General features: G+C 32.2%; 1 protein-coding gene across 1 annotated transcript in view; it reads left to right on the top strand.

Moving 5' to 3' along the window:
* The first annotated feature begins 1,791 nt into the window (after positions 1 to 1,791).
* LOC143064583 (uncharacterized) overlaps positions 1,792 to 16,245 on the top strand; it is a 36,290-nt gene continuing 21,836 nt past the window's right edge. The window contains exons 1-5 of the mRNA XM_076237501.1: positions 1,792 to 1,889; positions 4,619 to 4,672; positions 5,343 to 5,470; positions 8,171 to 8,245; positions 13,773 to 13,890. Coding sequence (XP_076093616.1) covers positions 1,856 to 1,889; positions 4,619 to 4,672; positions 5,343 to 5,470; positions 8,171 to 8,245; positions 13,773 to 13,890 — 409 coding nt within the window. The 5' untranslated portion in view covers positions 1,792 to 1,855. The remainder of the gene's footprint in view (positions 1,890 to 4,618; positions 4,673 to 5,342; positions 5,471 to 8,170; positions 8,246 to 13,772; positions 13,891 to 16,245) is intronic.

The following is a 16,245-nucleotide window of genomic DNA, read 5'->3' as shown; positions in this document are numbered from 1 at the left end:
AATTCGGTAGGTCACATTTATGAAAGGGAAGGGGATTGAAGTTACGACGTTAGTTCTTTTTTATGAAACAAAGCAATACCAACTCTTTCAATTTGTCTTTTAGTTTGGAACGTGGAATACTTGTATGAAGTGTAGAAAAGTCAAATGTTTTAATACTATTTCAAGATAAAAAGACAGTTAGATTGTATGTACTCTAAAAGATCTTTGGAATTTGTAAGTATCCTCATCTGAATCACGCCACCTCTAGAATAGGCAGTTTCACAATAACTTTTAAGCCCGTCTTTGATTGCTGATAAAACAGATGTTAATAATTTAGAAAGAGATTTCGTGGAGCACATGGAACAACTTAACTGGTTGTAAGGGTATTATTGGATTACCAAAACTATTTTCAAACTACAAAAAAGTCATATAATGGCATAATGTTGAATCTTGACACAAAATAAAACGATTTTTATATTTGAATCCCAAATATGTATTATTTGCTTAATGCGAAACCTCTTATACGGCAGTTCTTCCAATGTAATAATAAAATTATAATTTTACCATTTAATTTACTGATTGATGAACATTTTATACAGTCATGAAAGTCGTTTGTTTTTATTTTTAAGTTATACTTTCGCGTGTATAACGTCAGAAAGCTGTTGTTCGTCGTGTAAATAATTTTGTATTACGTTTTAGTCAACCAGCAACAGTTAATAGTATGTTTTAATTAGATCGAGCATGATAAAGAAGTTAGATCATGAGATAAAAATTGGTACTTACGCGAAGAAGAATAAATATTCATTAGGAGGGTTGATATCTGAAAAATAAATAGTGTAACCCGGCCAAATTTTTGTTCCCAGTTATATAGCTGACTCGAGTCGTCAGTTCTTGCCTCGTGATGCGACATGTGTTTAGAATTAGTCGAAAAATACAGTTAAATGAGTGGGGGTTTTCAATAATGAAAAATTATATTTTCTTTTTTAATTGGTTAAAAAAATTGCAATCATCAATCTTCTTTTGGACATACTCTTAATAGAAGGAACGCACTTAATTTTTACTTAATAACCCTTGGCATGGGTAGATTTTAAAGTACATCTAACGGAGCTATAAAGGGGTATTAAAAAGGAAATGTTGGATATAATTCAATGAAACAACACACCAACGACACCTTTGAAATAACCAAGCGACAAATAGAAGACAATATACAGTATTCAAAAATAGACAGGTGGCAGCACAACATTTCAAGTAGGAAAACTTTAGCTGTGCAGTTTATAACTCACGTTATCCGACTTGATTGTTCAATAACTATCACTTGGTGATGGCAATTCTACGTATACGATTTTAAGGAATCTGGGGATTTTGGAAACATCGCTTCTTTGTTTTTGTACATCACAATAAAAATGATATCATTGATAACTTACAGAACTGCAAATTATCATTGAAAAACAAAAATTAGCGAAACATTTGACAGATAAAATGCTGTTCTACAATATGAAAACCTTGCATATCAAACAAATATCGTTTTTTCGGAAATACCTTATAGCAATTGGTAAAGTTTTTTGGTTTTTTTTAAATATATTACAGTAAGTAAGTAAGATCAACATTAAAATGTCTTCGATGTCAGCTATTTCACAGTATTTCATGATATTGCATTTTAATCTAATTTCGTCTGTTTATAACAAGTTTCGTCATACCGATATTGACTCGAGAAAAGCCGTTCTTCCTATGTCCTGGATACCACATGACCTGTAAGTGTCACGTATTTGTCTGTCTTATCATTTGACTTGTTCTGTAGTTCTTCCTTTGTACTGAAGTTAACTATAATGATAAGGATTAAGAGCATTAAATATAATTACTGGTTGTCTATGCTAAAATGAATCGTTTGAGGATTAATATTCTCGTTTATGGTAAGATTAAATATAAAATATACATATTTTAAACAATAAGAACTACTAGTATACTGATGTTAGAAAAAAAGAACCTATGACTTGGCCCAATCACTTTTTATTTACAAATGAAACGTTTGACACTAACGATTACATAACTATATTATGAAAACATTGGTAAAAAATGTCCATTGCTGGAATATCAATATGTTAATAAAAACCTGTTGAGGAGTGCAACACAAATAGATTAACGAACGTTTCGAACACATATTCTTTTTTAATTAATCATTATTATCAATCATATGTATTCGTACCGATATATTGATATAAGCCATTTACGGGTTATTTTTATAGTTTGCTCTTATGCTGTGCTATAACAACTTTGTAAAGTCAGTGGAGGAGTGAGCGTTTACAACATGTTTAACAATGTCGCATTTGTTATGTGGCTGTCCCTAACGAGTAGCCTTTAATTCAGTTATTGTCGTTGGATCTGTCCGTCATATATGTTTTGACGTAAATTGTACTGTTATAAATTGTGCCGTTAGATTTCTCTTTTATTATTTGTTTCTTATTTATGGCTTGGCCTTTTATAAATGGCTATACGGTATGGGTTCTCAATTATAAAGGTTGCACAGTGACCTATAATTTATTATATCCACGTAATATGAAATCAGATGTATACTTGTCCCATTAGCATCATACCACGTCTTATTTTTATATCCAAAATGCAAAATAACAATTCATATTATTGCTAGACACATTTATTACTGTATCTATATTTTATCTCCGAAATAAAATAGAAAAGGAAAAAGAAAAGGAAAATTTTGTCGTAGTTTACTTCCTTGTATCATTCGGAATGAAGAAGGATACTTATGACTGTCACTCTGAAAGGAGAAACTGATGATTAGAGAAAGAAATTGCCTTGCGATAGGCAATATATGGGCTGCTAATGCCTTTTTTCAAAATAAAATCATCCACGTGTAGAGAGCGTGTACTCTCCTTCGCCAGGAACGTAATGATACTTCTCACACAGCAAATGGGACACCCTATTTAGGTTAGGAGAATTCCAGGTGACCATATTTATATACAACCTTTGGGAGGGGGTATCGATTTAAAAAACGGAATATAAAGAAACTGGTTTTTAAAGTTTCCTTGTAGTCCTTAGCAGGATTGATGCACTTTCCCAAAATACCGATTCTTGTCGTAAACTGCAAAAAGGTCAATACACGGTCAGCGGTCTATTTATTGTCACAAGAACTATGTTATCTCTATATAATTTAATGATTCAAATTCGTATTTGTTCCTGGATAAAAGAACTTATTTAACCAAATGAACGTTGACTGCCCCTCTGGTATCTTTCGTCCCTCTTTTCTGATGATTATTTATCAACTCATAAATAGATAATGTGACGCACATTAATGACTTGCTAATATATTTATGTTCTGATAACTTTGAAGTTTGTCCTTTCTATGTTAACTTTCAAAAGCAATATTAAAATATCACCTGTGTTTTTAGTATACATCTCCAAGTTTATACAATATTCAAAGGCTTGAATTTTCTTTTGTATTCATTCATATACAGGTGCTGCTTACTAGGAAGGGAGTTATTACCAGTGGTTATGAATGACAATGTTCGAAAGTCTAACAAAAGTCATTATTATTTTATTGACCGTTAGGAAATATGAGTTAAACCGATGACACACCAAGCAATCAGTTACATACGGATGAAGTTAGAAATTAGCAAAGATTATTGATTTTTCTAAATTCCATTTCATTTCACAAAATGTTCCTATTGCCTATTTAACTAATTCTTTTTGCATTTCATTCCGGATTTGTTTTCTATCAAACGATTTATGACTTTTGATCAGCGGTATACTACTGTTGCCTTTATTTAAAGTACTTTTCTGTATTCAGTTAACTTTAAACTGTTGTCTGATCGCTTGTTATGTAGTATTTTCGAAAGTTCAAAAACATTTAAAAAATTATAATTGAATATTTCATGGAAGGGCAGACTAAACATTTTAAGAGGTTGAAGTCTAATAACACACACACATACAAATGAATTTGTTTTTTTAGATATCCATTTTTAATATCCAGGTGTATGGTCTGTAGTCAAGTACTTTATAAGTTAAAAAAATGTTATTCGGCCACATTTTCACCTACTCTGTTGTTATGACTCATTAGTATTTTCACTCGACCAATTAATATATAATCATTTAGTACTGTGAATTGTTAACATTCAATTATTTTCGCGTTTTTCTGTATTATAAGTTCTGTATTTCAAGTTCCACTATGCACAGCGGTCAATGAATATCCCTTCTGGATATTAAACTTGAAATTTTAAGTCAATCGCAAAATACAACTGATTCCTAGTATACAAGTATGTATGTTCTTTTAAAACAGAAAAACGTGAAAACAAATATCTCGAAGCTTCTCACTATCATTTAGGTTAAAACATGTTTATAATGCATAAAATCCTACATTATGCACCTTTATTAAACCTGTAATGCCCGTTGAAACCGATGTTAACAATTCAAATATACCAATTTTTCATTTTTTTAACCTTTTTAACAAAGAGGTACATTTTTTTTTGTTTAATTTTAACTGGATTTCAGCCTTATCTATAACTACAAAACAGACGTACTCAATTGAATAAGTTTTGACTATGCAGGGCTTACAATGTAATATTTGATATATAATTAAATAAAATTCAATTATACATGAAAAAAGGGCCTTGATTGTTTTTTGCAGGTATGATATGTTTTACATTAGATAGTGTGTGTGGAAAAAATATAATTAAGAGAAGTAAGTAGAGAAAAAGGAATATTATATAAATAACACATAGCTGTGATGGTGATAGAGTAGATTGTTACCTCGAGAAAACATTGTCAACCGCGGCGAATTCAAATAATATAATCTGAGCCAAGAGGTAGACCTTAAGCATTGTCTTTAATTACTTGATGTAAATTCAATTCATTGTCTTTTAAATTATCGATTTAATTTGTCTAGAATAGAGAGTGACTTACAAAACAATTGTCTCCCGCTCAGAGGTAATTATCACCCTCGTATCAGCCAATCAAAATATGGCATTTTAACGTGAAGTACAATAAATACCTATGATATAATACAAGCAATCATGGCAGCTTTAAACATTTTGTGTTTTTTCAATTATTATCCATATGACAAATTAGAATTGTAATCTAGTTTAAAACAACCATATGAAAAATTTAAAAAAGTGTTAAAATTATTTTGATACATGATATACGGAGATAAAAAATAAATTGTCATCATTATTGCTCGACGTTTAAGACATCAAAGCAAAAACCAACATTATTTTGATTTGACAATGTAACGAAACTATAAACTTTGGTCGTTACCTCTTTTAAAGCAAAATCTTTCTGAATACTGCTATTATGATTTGAGTTATAGCACTATTATTCGTTCCTGATTTTATGATTAATACGTCGTATTTCAGATTCAAATGCAAATACAACCTCGGAGGTTGATGGTGTAACTTGCTTTGTTTGTGGATCAGGAGATAAAGGCAGTCTTGCAAAACACTTATCAGATTGCGCGGATATACAAAAATGTCAGCCCGGTGAAGTAAGATTACGTTCCTCAATCATAATATGATTTTGTGTTTGTATTGAAGTTGAGACATTTTCACTTTTTACATACTATGTGAATGGTACTTTGGAAAAATCTGGAAAGACTAATTTATGTTAAAGAGTAAACACTTTCCGGAACTTAACATATAAAACAAAAAATTGAAATAGAAATGAACTTAAATAGGCGTAGCGAATACAAAAAGTTATGAAATGACGTCGTCTAATATTTCAACCAGAAACCATATCGCTTGTATTTCCGTAAAAACAATGAAAATAGGTACAGAGAAAAGGAGGGTTCAATGCATTACAACAAAGATTTACAATTCGTGTTGTTTATTCTTTAGTTTTCTATATTGTGTCATGTGTTCTATTGTTTGTCTGTTTGTCTTTTTCATTTTAAGCCATGGCGTTGTCAGTTTTTTTTTCCGATTTATGAGTTTGATCTCCCTTTGGTATTTCGTCCCTCTTTTACAATGGTGGTGTACGAAAACACCCAGTGACCAATATCTTTTAAATTATTGACTTGTTACTGTAACATCTACACACACAAATACAGATCAAACATTTGCGCGTGTAATCGCTCTGCTCGTACAGCGTCATTTGATGTGACCGATTTCTATACACACGTGTTTCTGGAACCTTCATCGGATACGCTACAAAATACAGATATATGTACAAGTTAAACATATACTACTTAATATCTGCTAACAATAGAGAACACTATTAGATATAACAAAAGTAAACGGATGAAATCATGGCTTGAGACATGCTCATAATGTGCCCGAATGAAACTATTTCATTAGTTTATAGATCTCAACTATTTTCATTTAAACCATGTTTAAATTATTTAAGTGATAATCTACACAAGGAAACATACAATAAAAATGACTTAAAAACAACCAGTTTAAAATATAAAAACGAAAATATCTTTTGATAATTAACGAATTCTCGCTGTTGCAGAAAGCAAGTAAATTTAAACAATGTATTCTTTGTATATGAAACTTAATATGCAAATGAAAATTATTCTCCTCGACTTACTTTTACTTAGTTACTCTGTTGGTTCCATTTGCACTTGGTTGCAGTTACGTAAAAAAAATCACAATAAGCATAATATTTTGATTATCAAGAACTTTTTCAGTGAGGGTATTATTATAGTGTGTGATAACATTGTGTGAGGGAATTCGACGTTTGCTGTACCACTGTTCACTCCAGCGAAATTTATGACAATACCACTGTATCAATCAGAATGATTTTTTTTGCAGTGTTTTAATAAATGATTTTACTTTGTTGTCGCGTATTATTCGTGATACATTCAATGTTTTAAAAAGGCGAATTTTCTGTATAAAATCAATGATTATGTTGACTTTTGAAGGCCAAACTTTTTACAGCCTTAAATACGCAAATAAAAGATCCAAAAACTATACCAATACAGAATGACATGTTTATGAAATTATAGCAAATATATTGGTTAACAAATTTTTCTTCGTTGTTGCAAAAAAATGAACTTAAAATATCTGACATTTTCTCCCTACCCAGTTTACCCCTATACATTTTTATGCTGTGGACTGGTCATTGTTACTGAATCGTAGGCAATTTGATTGGATTAAGTTGTTATTAGTTTACCTAAAAATTTGTTTATGCTTTTCATACATGACTATTGATTAATTAGAACGTGCATGAATGTGTACGGTAACTAAAATGACCTTCAAACTGGACACTGGACGAGTCAATATTATGTTTTATCAATGAAAGTTAAGGTATGAAAGGTAAGAATTGCCACTTCTTCTATTTTCACAAAATTTTCTGAATTAACAGTTGAAAGATTATTTTTTAAAAGCCTATTGTGGAGATAAAAGAGAAAGTTTACAAATAAGACGTTTTGTTCCATTAAACAAGTCATTTCTTAAGAGAAATGCCGAAATATATTTTACGCACGACTACGGCAGGTAAAATTATTATTTATCATAACAAAAAAAAGCTTTTTTCAGTCTCATTGGAATATGTTAATTACAATTAATCACAAACTTAAGAAGTAAGTAAATAAAGTCAAAATATGTCCGATCTGCCTATTTCTGGACATCAAAAGTCAATACGATCGTTTTAAAGTCAATTTCGTCTACCTCACAAAATCTTGTTAGGCACTATAGTTAAATAGAATGTTAGTGAACTAATATGATATATACGGGGTTAGTAAATTCCATATGTGAGTGCGAAAATCGAACCCCATATGGAATTTACTGACCCCGTATATATCATATTAGGTGACTAGCACACTATGTAACGAATTTATCTTACCGACTATCTTTATTTGTTGAATTTAGACTAGAGTTGTCTCATTTGTTATCAGTACACATCTTCTTATTTCTATATGTAAGTGTTCAAGTGTTCAATTTTAAGAACCTTCTTCAATTGTCTGCACTAAAAAAAATAATGCAAACAATAACTATTTATTATCAACAACCTTGATATAACAATATTAAACAGAACTTTCAATACTTTTAAATAATCAAACAGTGCTAAAGTCGCAAATCCACTACTAACCGTGTATTGAATTCAGCCCCGCCTCCCAACTAACCTAATATTGAATATACATGGTCTCCACGCGGACGCTTTTAGCCAATCATATTCCTAGAAATGTATAAGAGGTAAGATAAAGATATAAGTTAGTTAACAAATTCTTTCTGTACTTTTACAGTTTTGCTATTTAGAACATATTTATGATTTGAGGAAGGGAACAGATTACTTTGTAGGAGGATGTCGTGCTTCCGATGTAAGTTGCTATATGATAAGAACACATAAATATGAAATATATTGTATTAATACACTGTGTTTACAGAGAACAAGGTGGGGTTTTGGTTGGGTTTTTTTTAGATAGATATAAATATAAACCATTGTAACCATATTTCAATCTAATAAAACAAAACTCATCATAGATACCAGGATTCAAAAGACTTTTCAGTGACGCTCGATTGCTCGAATAAAAAAAGTTTTAAAAAAGTCAAATAAAGTACGAAGTTGAAGAGCATTGAGGACCAAAAATTCCTTAACGTTTTGCCAACTACAGCTAAGAACATATATTCCTGAGGTAAAAAAGCCTTAGAATTTCAAAAATTGAAGGTATTTTCAACAGTTAGTTTATAATTATGACCATATCAATGATAATTCATGTCAACACAGAAGTGGCATCACCAAGTGGATGTAAATACACTCATCATAGATACCAGGGTCGAAATTATGTATTTGCACCAGACCCACGTTTCGTCTACAAAAGATTCACCAGTGACGATAAGTATAGATTATCGGGTTTTCTACACATTGATATCGTAAAATATCAGCCGCGAGCTACAATGTGAACCTTTTTGGCGAGTGAGCGTAGCGAACGAGCTAAAAAGTTTCACATTGTGTCGAGCGGCTGATATTTTACGATATCTATACAAAGAAAATCCGATTATCTTTTTATCGTTCTATTACTGATCGTTTCTTTCTCCCTAAGACAGTTTTACGCTTGACAATAGCAAGCTTGATAACGTCTCCTCTCGCATTATGACGTCGCTGATAACTTCTTCTCTCACATTGTGACGTCGCTGATAATGCGTGGTCTCGTTTTGAAGTCTTGATACGAGAATTACGGAGCAACAGAGCAGGGTGATATAGGCAGTAGGTTGGTCCCCTCCGTAAAACATTCAGTATGCCTTCGGAATATACAAGTATTGTCACTTGAGAATTTCAATAACGGCCGGGAAACAGACTATATAGGCAGAGGGAAGGACGATAAACTAAAATTCAGATCTTCATTATAGCGAAATCAGACAATTATATTTTAATTAGTTTGTCAATATTTTTAATTATTAAACGAAGTTGAATAAAAAATCAATCTGTGTATCTTCTGAGATCTCGTGAATGCAATTTTTTATTCATACGATACAGTAGCAGGGGCAGATAATAATGTTTCGTGTTGTTTTCGTGACGTTGGTAACCAGAACGTTGTAATTTCGCGATGTTTCTAATAAGAACGTTAACATTTCGCGCGACGTCGCTTTAAATGAAGTCATATTTTCGCGGAATATTCACTGACGTCATAATCAGGTTGCGCGAATTTCAAAAAAGTACCTGCTAAAAAAGCAGCTATGTCGTTTCTAAAAGACGGCGAAATCCGCCGAAGAGCAGTGAGATCAATGGAAATACTGGAGATGAACAAAAATAAATCAAATACAACTTTGCATGATGAATTGAAGAAAAGGTAAAAGACACAGAAGAGAGTTCTGACAGTATAACATGGAAAGACGGAAGAAGAATTGTGGAGCTTTTTAGTCTGGCAAAAGCACTGAATAACTGCCAAAACTGTACGGCCAAACGGAATCTGCTCAACGTACTAAGAGAAAGAAAAATTTCAAGGATTTCGGAGCTATCTTACTATTCGTTGCTTAAACTGTAACATGCTGAATAACATCAAATAAGACACATTACGGAACAAAAGGAACTGCTATTTTTGACATCAGTACACACATGACAAAAGCTGCAATAGCTAATTATGAGTATAGATTTTATATAGATTGGACCGTTGGTTTTCCCGTTTGAATGGTTTTACACTAGTAATTTTTAGGGCCCTTTATAGCTTGCTGTTTGTTTCGAGCCAAGGATCCGTGTTGAAGGCCGTACCTTGACCTATAATGGTCTACTTTTATAAATTGTTACCTGGATTGAGAGTTGTCTCATTGCCACTCAAACCACATCTTCCTATATCTATTAATAGCTGCTTAACGTCCAGCGGCAAATATTTAATTGAACATTTATGATATCAACATGTTATTCTAATGAAACTAAAAAAAATAAGAAAACGTATGAACCAGTGATTAATAAGAAAATTTTAACAAAATCTATGGCGCGTAGGGTGGCCGAATCGGGTCTAGTGTTGGAAGATTTGAAATCCATACACAAAAGTCATTACTACGCGTGGGATACAGCTGTGCAATATTTTTCATGACGAGAACATTTATTTTCATTTATTGATAATGAAGTCAATAATACTATCTTGAATTGAAAGATAATCAGAATCAAAATAGTTTGTGTCTTTATTTTTTTCTTCTTGTATAGAATTGGGCAGACTGCAAATTGAATGGTGAATTGTTATTGTACGGCCGAATTTAACAGACAATCAATAAAATAACAAAACCGACTGCATGCGAGACCCTCGTGAGTAGACAAGGTCGTACAACACCCCTATTCGAAAATAAAATTATAAATAAAGGAGTCTCTCGTCCTGTTCTGGACTTGCCTTGGTACATAAAAAAAATTGCAGATTTTAATTGATTTTTTTTAAATATATGATATTATATGTGTATGTAAAAAAGGTGTCAATAAAAGTCTGTTAAAAAAAAATAAAAAAAATTACATTGGTGTCGTTTTTGTTTTAAATTTAAGCAAAATATTGCAAAAAGATACAGAATAGTCACACGTTAGTTTGTTTAATTGGTTTATTTTTCATGTATATCAATCTGGATGTTATAGACCAAAACAAGAAAAACGTCCGTTCACATGCTGTTAAAAGGGCTTGCAAATCAACGGTGTCGTTTGTTATTGTATAATCATATTTGTATTTCGTTCATTGTTCAGGCAGTAAGTTTCCCGTTTGAGTTGTTTTGCATTTGTCATGTAGGGTCTTTTCATAGCTGACTATGCGGTATGGGTCTTAATCATTGTTGAAGGCCGTCCGATACAGTGACGCAACGTTAGACATTGCTATTACCACGAAAAATATTTGACGGGAAAATTTTTATAGAAATGCTAAAATAAATATGTCAAGTTATACATGAAAATAAAGATTGATTCTTAAATTTTCACATTATGATAGAGAAAGAATAAAAATATAATATGTATGCATAGGCTTAGGAAGACACAGATTATCCGAAAAACGTTTACTTAGCCTTGTCCCATGTAAAAAAAACTCGAAACATAAAACTCGAACAATTCGCGAAATGTTCACGCAACTCTTCGAAATTTTGCATGAACATTCTATGACGTGATATATTTCAGTATTGGTTATCATGGCTGTCTCCATTTAAAAATTGCATACATATTTTCAAAAGGTTATGATGTACGGAAATGTCCCATCGGAAATTTAATTTGGAAACTTGAAACATTTCAGTTCAAAAAATTTATTTTGACATATAATTCATTAAATTGTAAGCACGATCGTTTTGTACTAAGTGTAAGCTCCCAAAATTTGAATTGAAAAATAAATTGAGCTACATATTCAATTCAAAACAATAGATTTGCAATGTCCGAGTTTAACTTTCATGCCTACACAAAACTGTTACGGCTAAAACACCAGAGATTTGATTTCGTGAAGATTATTTTATGGCTTTGATAACTATACCAATAAAAAGTACTTTTAAAGTTGAAGTTGGTACACCAAATAGCAGTAATATTACAGGGTTATCTATACAAAATACGGATTGAAGAAAATGTCTTGCAAGTTTGTCCGTTATCATAATTTGACATCGCCACAAGCGTAATATGATAGGGACGGCATGAACTGCATTCGCGTGTCCCTTCCTCCACTAAATATAAATGTCTTGCTCTCAACAAAACGAAATGATGCACACATTACAAAAATGCACATCTATAAAGCGATAAAAAAGTAAGAAAACTTCAGTATCAATACTATCATACTATTGTATGTCACTGCTTCAATAAAATCATACTCGGGTTGAATATATAACGCAGCAATATTCCTCCAAAAACACATAATTACTAGCAGTAAAATTGAATATCCTTTGTTAATTATAAAATCGTATAGGATTGGATTCTCACGGCATTTATACTTGTGTGTTATACTTTGCATTAACTTCTAGACAAACAAGTACACCAATATTCATACAGTTACGCCGTATGAAAGGTAATGCAACTTATCTATTGATAAAGACATCCGTGAATATTATTCTCTAATACTAGCTGCTGTACTTCCTATGAAATGTTATACTACAACTTCATTTTCAGTCGACTGAGGCAATTATGACTCACTTAATTTATAGTTGATTCACATTTTGCCATGTAAGGGCCTTTGCAATAATGTTGGCTATCCTCTTTCGGTACATGAAGCAATTCAAAATTAACGTCGGACGGAGCTGCACCTGTATACTTCTATTTTTCTGTTTTGCCGTACATCTGACAAAGTAATCTGCTGGGAAGCTTTTTTATATCCTTCTTTTATTATGAAAAGGTTCCTGTCCAAATTCCGTCTCGTAAATGTTTAGCCTCATGTTTTGCACAAATGTTTAGCGATTTTACGAATAACCATCTTATGAATTTTTATGATAAGTATCAACGCTTTGGAAAACACCTTCAGCATAGTCGTGTACGGCGGGAATGATTACACGACGTTGGTGCGATTAAAACTTTATATAACGTAATTTAGCGCCATACTGACAGACGTCGTAAAAAATTAAGGTATATGGCTTTTATTGAAAAAACAAGCACATGGACCCATATCTTTTTCTTTTGCAATCAATCAAGTACTGTTTCAAGAACACTCCGCCAAAATTTCAAGAAAAAATCAACGATAAATTTTTTTCTGCACTTCCGAAAAGACGCAAAAATATGGTCAATTTCTTTATTTCGTATATATCAATCTAGATCCGGAAAATGATAATTTGGTTAAACCTTAAACTGTTTTCAGCATGTAGATGTCACGGATCAAGGGAACGTTTTACAAAAAAAAACAGTTAGGTTATGACTTTTTGTTCAAAAGTATTGTTACTTTCTTTAAAAGTCATTATTTATGAACGTTCTGGAATTTTCTTCCAAATATGCAAATTTCGAACCAAATTATCTCAAAAAGTAAGTCATGAAGGTACTTTTTTCTTTTCATATTTGGAAAGTACACATTAAAATTAACCTACTATCAAAGTTTTAGGAAAAAATCAACGAGGGATCTCTACTGTATCGTATGCCCTTATTAGTCTTTGTTAAATTTGCACTTTTCAAAAAAATTTGCAGAATTTATCTTTGTTTCAAATAATGAAATACTTGGCATGAGTAAAGTTTTAACCTGTCCAGTACTATCGAAAAATATTTCACATACCATTGCATTTCATATAAGGAAATAACCTAACAAATCATATGTTCACCTCTTTTTTTACATGTGTACAAGCTTTAGTATTCATGTAACCTCAAGTTTCTAAACTAATTTATAGAAACCCCAAATAAAACAAAATCTGCTTAACAGATTGCCAAATACAGCTAAGGTATTCTATTCCTGAGTCATATGTCTAATATATTTTTTATATATCTTTCAGACCTGTCATCTGCAGACATGCCTTAAAGATCAATACAGTAAAAGACAGGATCACACTACACTGGTACACTGTTCAGAGTGCTGTTCATCTTCGTATTGTAATGGAAAACTATGCAACTGTAAGCAGTGAAGTTTCATGGTAAAATATCGTAGATCTTTATTAAGTTCATTCGAACGGAGAAAACGTTTCATTTCAAATAAACAAATGGTGTGTAACTATGTATTATTTACCCACAGGTTAAAATTTGCAATGTTTCAAATTGCATAAACAGAGCTAATGAATGTGAAAACAGATTAGATTAAACTTAGATTGTCTTTTATATTGAAGCCCTCGAAGATTCATAAGACTATTCTTCATTTTATACACTTCTAATTGCCAGTTTCTTAGCAGAATGTTGATAAACCAGGGGTATGTCAAAATTTGACTTTTCTGCACTTTAAACAAGTATTTCACATTTCGAACTTAAGAGTTGGTCCTGCTTTGTTTCATAAAAAATAATGACCAACTTAGATACAAGTATTTTGTCTTTGGGAGGGAAGAATTCAATTTATACAAAATGACTCTGATTCGAATAAAAATTTACTGAAAATGACATGATCAAGATACTTGATTTGTTAATTGACAACATATTTGTTACATTTGGAGGACGTGTTTTTCAACAATAATCGGCATTCTCATGAGAACAAATGTGCCCTCTTCTTGCCGACTTCATTATTTATTCATATGAGGCTAATATGTTTAACCCGGCCGCATTATTTATGAATGTGCCTGGACCAAGTCAGTAGCCTGTTATTCAGTGGTTGTCGTTCGTTTACGTGTTACATATTTGTTTTTCGTTCATTTTTTTATGTAAATAAGGTCGTTAGTTTTCTCGTTTGAATTGTTTTACATTGTCATATCGGGGCCTTTTATAGCTGACTATGCGGTATGGGCTTTGTTCATTTTTGAAGGCCGTACGGTGACCTATAGTTGTTAATGTCTGTGCCATTTTGGTCTCTTGTGGACAATTGTCTCATTGGCAATCATACCACATCTTTTTTTAAATTCAATTTCCCCAACCTAAGTAGCTAAATACCAACTTCACCTGAATATGGGATATATGTCCAAATCTATTCGGTATTCATTTGCCTGCAGCTGCTACTCAGAAATTGTAAAAAGTCACAAGTGTCTGAGCAGAAAGTTGATTATACAGGGGTATGTCAAAAGACGTATCATCCTTTTTCTAAACAAATTCAGCGGAAGATACCACGACCTTGTCGATGAATATTTCGTGTCAAATCTACAAATACTACACGATGTTCTTGAAGTATAGATTCTAGGTACCGACGTTTTTTATCGGCTTAGTTACGTGTTATAATAATCTTTTATTTGTCTTTGTGAATATTACTTTTTCTGTTTAGTCTATGTTTTTATAATATCCATTTGACGTGGTTCGGTACTTACACATTCCGCCATTATGTTATTGTTCTAAGGTAAATTTGTGTTTACTTGTCTTTCATTTTTGCTAATGTGCTTTTTCTATATGCCTTTTTGTGTTTTTCTGCTGACATATTTGTTTGTTTTTGTACTTGATTATAACACAATGTTGACTGTTGTACCCTTATTTTCGATCTTTTCACCAATTGTGTTTGTTTGTTTAGTTTGCACATCGTTGTCAATATAATTGAATGCATGTTCCAAGTCAGGACAATTGTTATCCATTTGTTTGATGTGTTTGAGCTTTTGAATTTAATTACTGACTTTCCGATTTGAAGCAAAAACTTTTAATGTGTGTATTGTTATGCGTTTACTTTTCTACATTGGTTAGAGGTAGAGGGGGAGGGTTGAGATCTCACAAACATGTTTAACCCCGCCGCATTTTTGCGCCTGTCCCAAGTCAGGAGCCTCTGGCCTTTGTTAGTCTTGTATTATTTTAATTTTAGTTTCTTGTGTACCATTTGGAAATTAGTATGGCGTTCATTATCACTGGACTAGTATATATTTGTTTAGGGGCCAGCTGAAGGACGCCTCCGGGTGCGGGAATTTCTCGCTACATTGAAGACCTGTTGGTGACCCTCTGCTGTTGTTTTTTATTTGGTCGGGTTGTTGTCTCTTTGACACATTCCCCATTTCCATTCTCAATTTTATTATGAAGAAAGAAAACAAGTTAGCAGTATCATGTACTGCTGTTCGCTTGAACAAATATATCCCATCGAAGCTGAGATATTGATAGTATAGATAAAGTTAAGTCAGGGTCAGTTGAAATCAAATTATAAGACAAAAGAGATGATTTCTGCTACCTAATTGCGAAATTTCCATTACTATGTAGCAACATTCGAGCAGCGCCTGCATAGGGAATATATATATATCCATTCGTTTGATGTGTTTGAGCTTTTGATTTTGCAATTTGATAATGGACTTTCCATTTTGAATTTTTCTCGGAGTTCAGTATTTTTTTGTGATTTTACTTTCCCAGTTCATACGATATTCAAGA

The sequence above is a fragment of the Mytilus galloprovincialis genome, chromosome 2 (assembly GCF_965363235.1).
Source record: "Mytilus galloprovincialis chromosome 2, xbMytGall1.hap1.1, whole genome shotgun sequence".
In the NCBI taxonomy this organism is placed as follows: domain Eukaryota; kingdom Metazoa; phylum Mollusca; class Bivalvia; order Mytilida; family Mytilidae; genus Mytilus; species Mytilus galloprovincialis.
This window is presented reverse-complemented; position numbering and strand designations above follow the sequence as displayed.